The 14505-nt window shown below is 44.3% G+C and overlaps 1 protein-coding gene and 1 long non-coding RNA gene across 3 annotated transcripts in view; one reads left to right on the plus strand and one right to left on the minus strand.

The window, feature by feature from the left end:
* Positions 1 to 7244, minus strand: part of LOC310691339 (uncharacterized protein) — a 77937-nt gene extending 70693 nt beyond the window's left edge. Inside the window, exons 1-2 of one of the 2 annotated variants that reach the window (XM_083471080.1) lie at positions 7093 to 7244; positions 6700 to 7002 (exon numbers count right to left, since the gene is read on the minus strand). In XM_083471080.1, coding sequence (XP_083327206.1) covers positions 6700 to 7002; positions 7093 to 7138 — 349 coding nt within the window. In that variant the 5' untranslated portion in view covers positions 7139 to 7244. Of the gene's footprint in view, positions 1 to 2023; positions 2217 to 6699; positions 7003 to 7092 lie in introns of those variants that run through there. The other variant, XM_083471081.1, reaches the window with a different exon arrangement.
* Positions 1 to 14505, plus strand: part of LOC310691487 — a 109838-nt gene that overhangs the window by 5545 nt on the left and 89788 nt on the right. The window contains exon 2 of the long non-coding RNA XR_014518516.1: positions 4516 to 4630. This is a non-coding gene — a long non-coding RNA (uncharacterized lncRNA). The remainder of the gene's footprint in view (positions 1 to 4515; positions 4631 to 14505) is intronic.

Genomic DNA, 14505 nt, shown 5'->3' on the forward strand with positions numbered 1-14505 from the left:
AGACTGGATATTGAAGGGACCACTTGTTTCTCATGCAGTGTTCTCATGAAGGCTCTGCCTAGAGCATTGTTGACCAACTGGTGACCGACCAGCTGAAACTAGTCCACTGGCCATGTATTTGGGCCTGTTAGCCGCCATCTTTGTGTTGCTCAATTTTGGATAGTTACTTTCCCTGGTTTTGGCATCCACCTGACCTTCAACCCTGAACTGCTGGTGGCCTGAGGCAGTGGATAGTGTATCAGGGTTGTGTGTTGGGGGGGGGGAATACAGTTTTCAGGGGACAGTGCTTGAGAATTTTATTTCATTTATTTAATAGAATGTATATACCAGTTAATCATCAAAACCTCAGAGCAGTTTACATAATATATAACAATATATAATATATTAAAAGTGCTGGTAAGATCAGAAGTCAAATAAAATCAGCGGATTTAAAAATACAACTTCTAATACAAAATGGCATGCTAGTATGTATGTATGCTTAAAAACGCTTGGACTACTGCAATGCGCTCTACGTGGGGCTACCTTTGAAGGTGACTCGGAAACTGCAATTAATCCAGAATGTGGCAGCTAGACTGGTGACTGGGAGTGGCCGCCGGGACCACATAACACCGGTTCTGAGAGATCTGCATTGGCTCCCAGTACGTTTCCGAGCACAATTCAAAGTGTTGGTGCTGACCTTTAAAGCCCTAAACGGCCTCGGTCCAGTATACCTGAAGGAGCGTCTCCACCCCCATCAGTCTGCCCGGACACTGAGATCCAGCGCCGAGGGCCTTCTGGCGGTTCTCTCATTGCGAGAAGTGAGGCTACAGGGAACCAGACAGAGGGCCTTCTCGGTAGTGGCGCCCGCCCTGTGGAACGCCCTCCCATCAGATGTCAAAGAGATAAATAATTATCTGACATTCAGAAGACATCTTAAGGTAGCCCTGTTCAGGGAAGTTTTTAATATGTAACGCTGTACTGTTTTTAACACTGATTGGGAGCCGCCCAGAGTGGCTGGGGAAACTCAGCCAGATGGGTGGGGTATAAATAATAAATTATTATTATTATTATTATTATTATTATTATTATTATTATTATTATTATTATTATTATTATAAACAAATGTGTGCTCACTTTACATGATTGGGTAGACTGGCTTAACCAAAAAACATTTGGTAAGTGAAGGCACCTGCCTAATTTCAGTAGACAGAGAGTTCAAAAGTGTACAGTAGGTGCTGTCACACTGAATGATCAGTTCCTTGCACACATGGAAGGAATATTATGTTTTACTTGGAGGAAGTGAAAAAACAGTCTGTCTAGACTTTTGATTGGCCTCCTAGAAAAACAGTCTTTCTTTTTTAAAATGCCACAACTCTTTCCCACTTAAATCTGTCCTGCAGAAAAATGATAGTTTCATGTATGTAGAAGCTAGGATTTGGATGTAACCTGATTTGATTTGCATATCAGTTTTTGACAGAGCATGAATCACTGTGGTAGTTGCCATAATATGCACCATGATACATGGCTTGGCAAAATCTGAAGGATTCAGGAACATGTTCAGGTGCCATTGTAGAAAACCTGCACCAATGGGTTTTCAAGACTCAAGTTCTCCCATGAATGCATGTCTTCTGGGAGATGGATGGAGTTTGAGCATGCTGTATGTTCTTGTCATAGCTCCCATAACTATAATAACACCCTGATATTTCCCTGTACAAAAGCGTCTGTAAAGTTGGCATGAATGTTTTGCCCACTCAGCGAATGAGTGAGCAATTATATCATGTCATCAACACCCTCAAATTAAAATTAACAGCAATGTTTATCTTATTCATCATTGTTATTAATCCTTTTAAGTTTGTATGCTGCTTTTCCATATAAATATGCTGTGGATGTAGTTGACTTTAGGACAGGGATAGAGAATCTGTGGCCTCCCAGATGAGGCTGGACTCCAGCTCCCATCAACAGGGCCAGCACACCCATGTGGCAAGGTGAGGCTACCGCCTCAGGCAGCAGGATCCACAGATACGGCCTCCAAGGAGCGCATTACCTGTCACAGTCTCGGCAGCAGCACATTCCTTTGGCTGCTGGATCTGCCTCCTTGTCAGCAGCCACTGTCCAATGCTGCCTCCACAGCAGGCTCTCAGTGAATAGGAGACATTTCTGGTCTCCTCCCACCCACTGTTCCTGGGGAGGCAGAACAGCATCCGTTCGCTTCATGCTGAACCTTCTAACTTCTGGCTCAGACGTGGTGAATGGAGTTTTTTCATAGGCATATGAATGGAGCACCGTGGATGGAGCCTTGATGATAACTTCAATTTCTCTCTGAATTTTTTTGAGACAGTGATCTGGGTGCTATAGATATGCATTGCTGCACTTGTATGTAGAAGAAGTTGTGGGGATCTAGAACTCTTCATTTTTCTATGCAGCCTTCCCAGAAAGCTTTGGGTGTATTTGCTCACCTTCTAAGGATAGTCCAGAGCTATCATGGGATATATTGGTACAATAGCTTGACACCATGTGTCCCCCACTGTGATATGTAGTTCAACAAAAACCCATATAATACGTTATTTTTTAAAAAGGTTGAAAATTCACCCTGATTCAGAAAGCAAGGCGGAACACACACACACACACACACACACACACACACACACACACACACACACAGTGTCCTTTGCAGCCTTCTTACTGAAATCAACAGGACTTAAGTTATTAGTAAATTTCCCCATTGTTTTCACTGGGTCCTAAGTTCAACTGACATTGGTCTCACTCCAACCCCACTTACCTGGGAGCAAGACCCACTGAATTCAATAGGGCTTACTTCTGAGTAGAATTAGTCCAAGACCGTGCCCAGATGTGAAGTAGGAAAATATCATGTTCCCAAAAGGAACATGTTTTGTTTGTCAAAAGGAAAGGAGTGAACGCTCACACATTTGAAGAAGAGCATTTCAAGATTAGGAACTTTCTATAATAAGGTGCATAACAATATTGTGGCAATGTGGTCATGCGGTTTGGCACACTGTTGGCACAGATTTTTATGGGGCATGGCTGCCATCTACTGGACAAGCAAAAGAGCAAAGAATCCTTTTCACTGTGACTACCAATAGCTGCTGCTTTTTCCTTTCCTTAGCAATATAACAACGAGTGATAACTGGGTTAAGCAAAGAAGTCTCCCCATCTGACCCTAGGCGGGAAAGAGCTGGTCTTCCCTGGTTGCTCTTTCAGAAAGAGGTGACTACATAAATTAAATACTTTCCGTTGCAGAACAGTTTTGCATGTAAATAGGAAAGCCAACACACAGACTTGGCCATAGGCATTGTGTTTTTTACTGTGCTCTTCTTTCTGATGATGGCTCCTCTTCAGGCAAGACCAAGGAAGCCCTGGGCCTAGTTGTCTACCATCACTCAACCAACCCAACTCTACAGTTTGCTGGGCTTTAGGATGGCCGCCTTCATCTCTTCTGTTCTTCAGCTGCTGGACAGCTCCTCCCAACCTCACACAGGGCTGATCCACATCCACTGCACAGGCAACACTAATTTAAAACATACCACTTCCCCCAAAGGTTCATGGGAACTATAGTAGCTACAATTTTCAGCAAATTACAGTTCCCAATATTCTTTGAGGGAAGTCATGCGTCTTAGATATGCCTTAGATATGCTTTGTGCTTTGCTGTGCTGGAGGGAGGATGAGGGGAAGGGAAGCATTGTCAGTACAAGGGTTTGGTTTTTTTGTAATTAACATATATGCTGTAAGTATATGTTTCATGAAGTTTAATAAAAATAACACCCCCCCCACAAAACACCAATAGGATTGAGTCTTTGATGTACTATACTTAAGTGAGCCCCTTGTGCATTTTACGTATGAGGTTGTTCACCTTCCTGTTCACCAGAAAAATGGCAAATTCTGCAATACGGAAATACGGATTATTTTGCAAATTCTGCAGTACGGAAGTTCATTATGCATACTGAGGGAATAAGCATGCATTCACTTGTATGGCTTATAATTAAGCTGGGCTTTGAATAATCTTCACTTCAAGGTGTGCATAGAATTTTGCAGTAAGGATTTAGCAATACTTCTGTGTCATTTTTAAATTATCACGACAAAGACCAAGTTGCTAGCCAAACTATGGTTCCTTTCCCACCTGAAACAAATTGAAATCCCCCCTCCATATTTCTGTTTGGCAAGTCTGTTTCTCCATCTACTAAATAGTTATCCTGGTAATTACTTATTTGGTCTCATCCCATCTGCCCTATCATCTTCATGGGTCTTTACCAGCTTCCTCCTTTAATAGTATGGGTGGAAACCAGAATCACATGGGCTTCCTGTCTGAGAATAAATTCGGATGCAGAGAGTGAAGAGAATACTGCAGAGTCAAGAGGAACTCATGTCAAGATGGATAAGTAGATGAACAGAAAGTTATATAGGAGTGTATTTGGATTGCTGATCCATATATACAAGAATATACAAGAATTCCTCCTGGTTTTGAAGTTCACTGTTCTGTTCTGTTCTGTTCTGTTTTTTGTTTTGTTTTGTTTTTAATAGACAATTTGGCATCTGCACCTCGATGTTTTTTGATGAATTGCCTGGACTGAAAAGGTTTTGGATTGAGAGAGAACCACACTAATTTGCCCCTGGAGAACTTCAGATCCCTCAGCAGGTGAGCTGAGTTGTCCTTACTGTCCTGCTGCCTTCCTGACCCTCACTGATTTTTCTGTATGAGCTGAACTATTGCTCTCTCAACTCCTTCTCGTAAGATCTGGGTTAGGGATAAGTACCTAAATGGGATGTAAATATGGTTATTCAAATTACATCCAAGAGTTGGACAGCAATGTTCATTCTCTCTCTCTCTCTCTCTCTCTCTCTCTCTCTCTCTCTCTCTCTCTCAGTACAATACATGACCCTCCAGATGTGGAAAATCATGTAGCTAAATAAAAATGTTCATGTGTGTATTTAAGAAGTGGGACAGCAAAAAAACATTTGCTTGGCCCACTTTTATTCCAGACAAGCAGTTGCTTTGCAGATGTACAATCAGCACGTTATAATGTCATAGAATCATAGGACTGTAGAGTTGGAAGGGACCCCAAGGGTAATCTAGCCCAACCCCATGTGAACTGTTACCGCTTCCTTCTCCATTAGTGTCTTTTCTTTGTGAGCATGGATGATTTTACTAGGGTGTGTGTTACAATGCTACTCCCAGGATCCACAGTGATGTATTCCTTTACAAAAAGACATTGACTGTGAAATTGAAATCATGAGGGATACCATGTAAGCCTCCACTCCAAATATTGATGGAGCACTCTTCAGAAATTTGGAGAGGATATGGGATGTTTCTTCTCACAAAAGAATATAGACAGATTAATACAATGTGAATTTATTTAAGTATGTGATCTCGATATGCAATCTATGAATGTGGGACTGTACATGTTGTTACTCTCTGGTACTCAGCATTGTTCTTCAGCGCTTTATATTTTGTCCCCAGCATCAACCTAGGGAAGGCAAAGAGATCTCTTCTGATGCAATGGGATCTCTTCTGGAATTTTTCATCTGGCCACTTTCTAATTTTATTTAAGTATTTCTTATAAATTTCATTTTTACAAAACAACAACCCAGCATTGGTGGGTTTGATAAATCAATGAATGCAATTCACCTTGGTCTACTGGATGAATAATGGAGTTTTAGGCTTGAATGGTGTCATTGTCAGGCATCCCCAAACTCAGCCCTCCAGATGTTTTGGGACTACAATTCCCATCATCCCTGACCACTGGTCCTGTTCGCTAGGGATGATGGGAGTTGTAGTCCTGAGTTTGGGGGTGCCTGGTCATTGTGGTAGTTCCTGTAGCCATGACACACTCTTTATCCCAGGCACATGTTGGTGGATTTCAATTCCCATCATTTCCTAGCCATGCTGGCTGGTGCTGATTGGAACTGGAATCTAGAAACATCTGGAGGGCTGCATCGGACAGAATCCACGCCCCCGGGTTCCTTTAACAGGATACCCTTAATGAGGAAGGGCAGGCGGAGGCTACAACCTCCCCACCATCCAAGCAAAGGCTAACCTCACAAACTTGTGACCATAGCTTCAAGGTAGGCAAAAACCAAATGGCTGGAACCAATCGGCCAAGTGGAAAAAAATGCCAAAAATATGATGACCAACATTAGCCCATAGCAAGGTCATTGTGCAGCAAAGCAGAAGAAGAGGCAAGGGATGGGAGATCTGGTGAAGGGTGTGAGAGGACAATCTCCCCACCACACCATGGTTTAAATTCCCTGTGGCCCCGCCCACATCAGTGCTGATTGGTCACCAGGGGGCGCCCCTTGAGCGGGGCCCTGCCCAGCACTGATGGTGTAGTCAAGCAGCGGTGGGGAAGGCATCAGTCTCCATCCCTGGGCCAGATCACCTGGAGGGCCCGGGGCACAGGACCCAGCCACAACGCCGCCCACCGAATCAGGTGAGCAGACCTATCAAACCATCTGATGGAACATGACTTCATAGTTCTTCATCTATATTGGATGTGTGTCTTCAATGACTTCAATGGAATTTGACTTCATTGCATGCCATCATGAAGGCATTTTGCTGGTATTTACACAAAGACAAATGCTTTAATCAACTTGACAGTTAGCTCCATCTATTGGAGATAGATAGCCAACAGTTCCTGAGCAGGTGGTTGAGACTGATTGTGGTTTTTGTACAGATGCTTGATTGCTCTGGCTCACTGTGCCGCGCACAGTAGTATACTGCTGTGTCTGCAGTTTCCAGGGACCTCAACTGAAGATATACTTCATTTTTGGAGGTGTCCCTGGTGATGCTGATTCGACTTCCAAAAGTTGCGCTGTATATGGTGCCAGCACCATCTTCCGTGTCCTGAATTTCCCCCATCCATTTCAGACCCTTCCCTGGAGGCTGCCGGATCCAATTCCAATAATAATCACCAACTTGAACCCCAGAAACTGCACAGGTCAGCTTGAAGGAGTCTCCGGGCTTCACCAGTCCTGGACCAGACTCGATTATCTGTAGAGTGGAATATGTACCTACAAAAGAATGTAGAAGTTGTGTCATAATCGGGAACCTCTTTGTGTTCTACTCAACATTTTGGTTTTATACAAAGGATAAATCCTCACCAGGAGAGAAGCTCAGGAGAATGAAAAAAAGCAATGGGAAACTCATCTTTCTTTCTTTCTTTCTTTCTTTCTTTCTTTCTTTCTTTCTTTCTTTCTTTCTTTCTTTCTTTCTTGAAAACAAAAAGGGACTCAGACAGGTCACGGAGCAATGCTGGATGGTGCTATTTAAACACAAAGGGCCTGGTCAGGTGATTTGCATAGAGGGTGTTCAGTCGCATCTGGTCCTGCACTTAAGAAGCAGAGCGGATGAGATGAGACCTGCTTACGGGAATGACTCCAGTCAAGGTGTCGTGGGGCTGGGGGAGACACTCCCCAGTTTTTGCCTTCTACCCTAATTGCAGCTTTCATTCACAGTACATTGTACCTTGCACCCCTAATGATGTTCTTTTTAGGAGCATAGGAAGCAGCCTTATACCTTGTAAGACCAATGTCCTTCTATCCCAGTATTTCATTGCTGGCTTGTGTGACAGGGCTCCTATTGATGCCATTCACCCTCCTGTGCCCTTAAGGCAGTATCATTCCAGTACATTTGGGGGTGGGCAGACAGGATGGCTGCTGCAACAAGGTAAGAATAGTGAGGTTCTTCCCACTGCAGGGCTCTATAGCAGTTGTTGTCATTATTATTTTCATTATTATGATATATACTCAAGGCAGCTTACAAACAAGAACCACTAAATACATCAAGAAATCAAACCTTAAAATACAATTGAACATTGATACAATTTAAACCAGGCACCCCCAAACTCGGCTCTCCAGCTGTTTTGCGACTACAACTCCCATCATCCCTAGCTAACAGGACCAGTGATCAGGGATGATGGGAATTGTAGTCCCAAAACAGCTGGCAGGCCGACTTTGGGGGTGCCTGGTTTAAACTATGTACATACAGGCAACATGCGCCCCCTTGCACACATTCAACATGTGTGCTACCATGCACATGTGCATCAAGCTGAACGCAGAAGTGACCTGAAAATGCCACAAAAAGTGGCGGAATGGGGCAGGACGGGGGTGGAATGGGGTGTTTGCAATGGTGCTTTTTCAATGGTGTTTCAAGGATACACAATTTCACTGATGCATGTGATGCCTTGGAACGTAACCCCCATGTAAATGGGAGATTCCCTGTATATGAAATCTGTTTAAAACATACTGATAATTACAATAAAAATGGCAGTAAGCCAACCCTTTCCACTGCAGCTGCAGTAAGCTCAACCCCCCACAAACCATCAAAGGCTTTTCTTCTCCTCAAATTGTTTGGCTCACATCGGATTTCAAAGAGGGGCGAGTGACCTTGCACTTGGGTTGTTCTTTCAGGCTTCCCATTAGGGCATCTGGCTTTCCACTGTCAGAGGCTGAACTAGATGGACCTTTGGCATGATCCAAATTTTAAAGGTGGTTTTGCTGTGCTTTGTCTTGTTCACGGTTACAAAGCTGCGTGACTTTTTTGGATGTATCTGCGACTTCAAGATTAAAACGCAGTTGAATATAAATAAGGATGACAGTGCAACTCAGAATCACTTGGTACAATCAGTCGGTTGGTTGAAAAGGAAGATAATGGGTAACTCAAAGTCAATACTCTCCCTTTAATCACAACCTGTTTAAGAATAGAAATAATGTTCACCAATTTCCAATACTGAGCCAGTTTAATGCAGCATTCAACTCAATGAGAAGTTTTGAAATGAATTTTTAACTTGGCAAAACATATAATCCCCAGCACCAGCATTGAGGACACAAGCCATTTATTCAACCCTCTATGGATGAACATTCCGCTTACAGATTTTAACTGAAGACCATTTACTGTCATTTTTCTGTTCTCCAGTGCTCCACAGATACTGGGTCTCCTTCAGATGTGAGCTGGGATTTAGAGCTGGGTCTCTCACACCCATCAAAGGGGTTTAACTCAATGTGACTTGAAGCACTGAAGTCTATGGACGTGAATATCACCGTTAATGTTTTCCCCACTTTTCTTAGGCAGTTCTCTTTCTCTGTCCCCGACTGCTAACCTGGGATGGGAGGAAACACCTGGGAGAGGGAGGGTGGGGAGAATAGAATATGGCATAGGTGTGTTTAAAGTGAGGTGCTTTTCTTTTAAGCAGAACCATAGTATATCACTTTCATGTCACTGTTTTCTAACCACTCCCTCCTTTTTGTACAGGCCTTTGCTTCACTCTGTCCCAATGTGTCTGACTGTTGTACAGTAATGCATGGCTGTGTCTGTGGTTGTCACAGAGCTCAGTCTCAGAAATGACTTGGTTTGTGAAGAATCCACAGAGATGGCGATGGAGCATAGTATGAGCTTGCAGTCCACCCTCCCATCCATTCGAGCTCTTTCCCGGGGGGTCTGTCGTATCCAGTGCCACCAGTAGCTGCTTGTCCCGGGGACAAGTGTGCAGATTCACCCCCCCTTCGAATAAAGAGCTGCAGTCCTTATGTGAAAGTCATTACATGTAAGGCCAGGGAGCTCATAGCTTTGAGGCTCCTTGCCTCCAAGAACCTCTTTTGTGAGACTTTGCAGGTGGTTGTCAGTCTGACGATTTGAGAGATTGTTGTTTGCTTTGGAAAGGGTTGTCTCTGCTGCCACCTGCTAGACAAGGAGAATATAGCTGAGGGCTGGTCTGAGAGGTCATAAAAGTGATTTATTCCATATGGTTATTTAAGCATGGGGGACACTGTCATCATAATTGAGCCTAAGATGTGAGAGGCAATCACTTTTAATAACATTTAAAGTGGGAGCTGACTCCATAAAAGTCAAAAAGACACCTAAGCCAATCCAAGCACATCGTACCCTCAACGCTTCTCAGAATTTCTGCTGTCCAAAGAAAGTGGTTGAAGCATTTTGCCCTCAAAGGGGGTGCAGATATTCAGCACAAATTTAGCTGGAATCAGTGGATGTCTGTTGGTGACAGGGATCTATCAGTTCCTGTGCAAGGGGTTGAGTCTGAGGGTGGATATTGCAGGGATGCTTCCTTCTTTGGTTCACTGTGTGTCTCGCCTCGCACAGCAAAATACACTGCTGTGTCTGCAGCTGTTGGGGAGCTCAGCTGCAGATACACTTCATTTCTGGAGATGTCCCTGGAGATGCTGACTCGACTTCTCAGTGCTGAAGTGATCTCAGTGGTTCCTCCATTTGCAGTGCTGCGAATGAATGCTATCCATTCCAGCCCTTTCCCTAGAGGCTGCCGGATCCAGTTCCAGTAATAATCACTGACTTGAACCCCAGAATCTCTGCAGGTCAGTTTGAAGGACTCCCCAGGTTTCACCAGTCCTGGACCAGACTCAACTATCTGTGGAGTGGAGCAGATACCTACAAAAGAATGCAGAAATTGTGTCATAATCGGGAATCTTTTTCCATTGGGTTCAACATTTTTGTTTTATTCCAAAGAATAAATCCTCACCAGGGGAGATGCTTAGGACAATGAGGAAAAGCAACATGAAACTCATATCTCCTTCCTTCCTTCCTTCCTTCCTTCCTTCCTTCCTTCCTTCCTTCCTTCCTTCCTTCCTTCCTTCCTCCCCCCCTCTCTCTCAACTTTAAATTTAGTAAGGAGTGAATGGGACTCAGCCAGGCCAGGGTGTCACACTGGGCAATCCTATTTAAACAGAAGGAGGCTGGTGGGGTGATTTGCCTAGAAGGCGTTCTGTCGTGTCTGGTCCTGCATTTAAGAAGCAAAGAGGAGCAAAGGAGACTCAGTTGCAAGCATGTCTCCAAGCGATGGATTGGGTGGGTGGGTAGGGGCTCCCCCAAATTTTGCCTTTTACCGAATTGCTCTTCCGCCATTCATTCATGGCAGACGTTCCTCACTTAAGCAAATTCTTTTATGAATATAGGAAGCCACCTACGAGTTCTTTTAGGAGGATCAGAAAATTGCCTAGTAAGTCCATCTGCCATCGCTTCCACTGACTGGCAGGCAGCTCTCCAAGATTTCTCTCCAAGGAGAGGACCCCCCACCCCCCAAAATATTGTCTTCTATCTTAATTGCTCTTCCAGCTTTCATTCATGGTGCACTGTATTTATCCTACCTAAGGACATTCTTTTAGGAGCACAGGAAACCTCTGTATGCCTAGTAAGACCACTGTCCATCTAGTTCAGTGTTGTCTACACTGATTGGCAGGAGCTCTCCAGGGTTGCAAACTGCAATCTCTCCCAGGGATTGAATGTGGGACTTTCTGTGCACTAAGCTCTACCTGTCAGCCACAGCCCTTCCAACGACTTTGCTCCATCAAGTAGATATTTCTGAATCAATCAATCGACGCTTGCTGGGTTTCTGGGCTGAATGAAAATGGTCTCGCTTAATCACTCTTTTCCCCACTTTCACGGGGTTTGCAGTTTGTGCTGCAGGCTGTTGTCGCTGTCTAAAAAGGAAGCCCCCCCCCCCAGCCTTGAGTTGTGTCTCATGCACTCATCAATGGCTATCGTGGAGCTTAGCGTCTCCATGATCTTAGCGGCTGATTTTGTGGTTGAATGCATGGAGTTCTACAGCATGAGAACCTCCCCCTTTATCCTGCTTCTCTTTTCTTAATGCAATTCTCCTTCCTTGCCGCAGTTTGTGTCAACTTGGGATGTGGAGAGTGGAGAGAAAGGGGCTCAGATTCAGTGATTTCAAAATGATGTGGTTTCTTTTAAGCAGAACTGAGGATCTATAGTACATCGTTTTCTGTTTTCTAACCACTTCCTCCTTTTTGTACAGGCCTCTGCTTCAGTCTGTCCCACTGTGTCTGCTGCACAGTAATACATGGCTGTGTCTGCAGCTGTCACAGCGCTCAGTCTTAGAAAATACTTGGTTTGAGAAGAATCCACAGAGATGATGATTCGGTCGCGGAGAGATGGTGCATAGCGTGTGCTCCCAGACCAACGCCCCATCCATTCGAGCCCTTTCCCAGGGCTCTGTCGTACCCAGTGCCAATAGTAGCTGCTTGTCACCGAGTGCCCAGTGACCGTACATGTCAGCTCAAGGGTCTCTCCTGGTCTCACTGTTCCTGGTTCAGATTCCTTCAATGTGACCTGGGAGAAAACACCTGAAGGGATTTGGGAGGAGGGAAAGAAAAGGAAAACCAGAGTTAGGCAGTAGGCCCAGCAAGAACTTTAAGGCTATTTCTTGCACAGTTTTATCATTGCTCGTTTAATCCAAAACACATGGGTCATGGGAATTGTTATACCATTAAGTATCCTATCTAATATTCAGGATAGTTCATTTGATAAGATGTGGAAGGGTTGGAGAATGTTTTAGGAGATACTTACCTGGGAGCAGGGCCAAGAGGAAGAGGGGGACCAAGAGGAGCATCATTGTTATTTTATTTTATCCCGAGAGGAGAAAAGTAATAATAGGAATGAAAAACAATAATGCTGGAATGGAGGCAGCCTTTCTCCTCAGCTGCAATGAAGCTAAATTACCAAGGAGCCTGTTATTTGAATTTGGGAGGCAGTGAGAGAATTTGCATAATGTAAAAAACGCCCCGCATAATAAAGGCCGGAGCACCATTTAAAAGCCTATAGGTGTCAGTATTACTTCTTGTGTTGAGATGAGCACATTGAGTGGATGTCTATGTAACGATACAACATAAATATCATATCATATATCCTCCAACATTACTCTGATTAAAATTGGGATGCGTGTCTTTTGGTATGGTGCTGCCGTGTGAGTTACTTGGCTTGCATGAGAGTGTGACACCACTGCAAGCACAAGTGCTGGCTCATCCTTCTCCCCAAGCTCAGCGGAGCTGGAGGGGGGAAACGGGACATTCTGGGACAATCTGGAGCAGAGATGGCTTCTATTATTCTGGAATGCCCTGGGACACTTGAAGGTTGTGTAAAATATCACTATATGGAAAAGGATGGAACTGTGCAAAATGACACAAGACACCCATCGAGGAGTGGAGGAGAGCACAGACCAGATTGTGCTGCAACATCCACAAAGCCATAGCAATGGAACCGTTTCTTGATGTCCTTTGATCCTGATGGGCTGTAGGCAATGTTGGCCTCTAGAAGGGGACAAGTGTGCAGATCCATTTCACACCCCTTCCAATAAAGAGCTGCAGTCCTTATGTGGAAGTCATTACATGTAAGGCCAGAGAGCTCATAGCTTTGAGGCTCCTTGCCTCCAAGAACCTCTTTTGTGAGACTTTGCAGGTGGTAGTCAGTCTGGAGATTTAAGATTGTTGTTTGCTATGTAAAGGATTGTCTCTGCTGCCAACTGCTTGACCGAGAGAATATAGCTGAGGGCTGGTCTGAGAGGTCATAAAAGCAATTTATTTTATGTGGTTTAATAAGCATAGGTGACACTGTAATTGTGCCTAAGAAGTGAGAGGCAATCACTTAATAAAATTTAAAGTGGGAGCTGACTCCATAAAAGGCAAAAAGCAACCTAAGCCAATCCAAGCACAGCATACCTTCAACACTTCTCACCATTTTGCCCTCAAAGGGGGTGCAGATTTTCAGCATAAATTTAGCTGGATTCGTTCAATGGATGTCTGTTGCTGACAGGGATCTATCAGTTCCTGTGCAAGGGGTTGAGTCTGAGGGTAGATCTTGCAGGGATGCTTCCTTGCTTTGGTTTACTGTGTCTCTTGCACAGTAATACATTGCAGTGTCTGCAGCTGTTGGGGAGCTCAGCTGGAGATACACTTCATTTCTGGAGATGTCCCTGGAGATGCTGGCTTGACTTCTCAGTGCTGAATTGATCTCAGTGGTTCCTCCATTTATAGTGTTGCGAATAAGTGCTATCCATTCCAGCCCTTTCCCTGTAGGCTGCCGGATCCAGTGCCAGTAATAATTATCAAACTGAACCCCAGAAACTCTGCAGGTCAGTTTGAAGGACTCCCCAGGTTTCACCAGTCCTGGACCAGACTCAATTATCTGTGGAGTGGAGCGGATGCCTACAAAAGAATGCAGAAATTGTGTCATAATTGGGAATCTCTCAGCATTGGGCTCAACATTTTTGTTTTTATTCTAAAGAATAAATCCTCACCAGGGGAGATGCTTAGGACAATGAGGAAAAGCAACATGAAAGTCATCTCTCTCTCTCTCTCTCTCTCTCTCTCTCTCTCTCTCTCCCTCCCTTTTGCCTTCACTCTCTCCTCTTTAGCTTTAGTAAGGAGTGAATGGGACTCAGCCAGGCCATGGAGCCACACTGGACAATGCTATTTAAACAGAAGGAGGTGGGTAGGGTGATTTACATAGAGGGCGTTCTGTCATTTCAGGTCCTGCATTTAAGAAGCAAAGAGGACAAAAAGACATTCAGTTGCCGGAATGGCATCTCCCCAAATATTGCCTTTTACTGAATTGCTCTTCCACCTTTCATTCACGCCATACTTTTCTCACTTAAGCAGGTTCTTTTCTGAATATAGGAAGTCTCCTAGATCTTTTAGGAAACCACTGTAAACCTAGTAAGACTGCTCTGCATCTAGTTCAGTGTGTTTGGC

Source organism: Podarcis liolepis (genome assembly GCF_965112155.1).
Source record: "Podarcis liolepis genome assembly, chromosome: 13".
NCBI classification, from domain to species: Eukaryota; Metazoa; Chordata; class Lepidosauria; order Squamata; family Lacertidae; genus Podarcis; species Podarcis liolepis.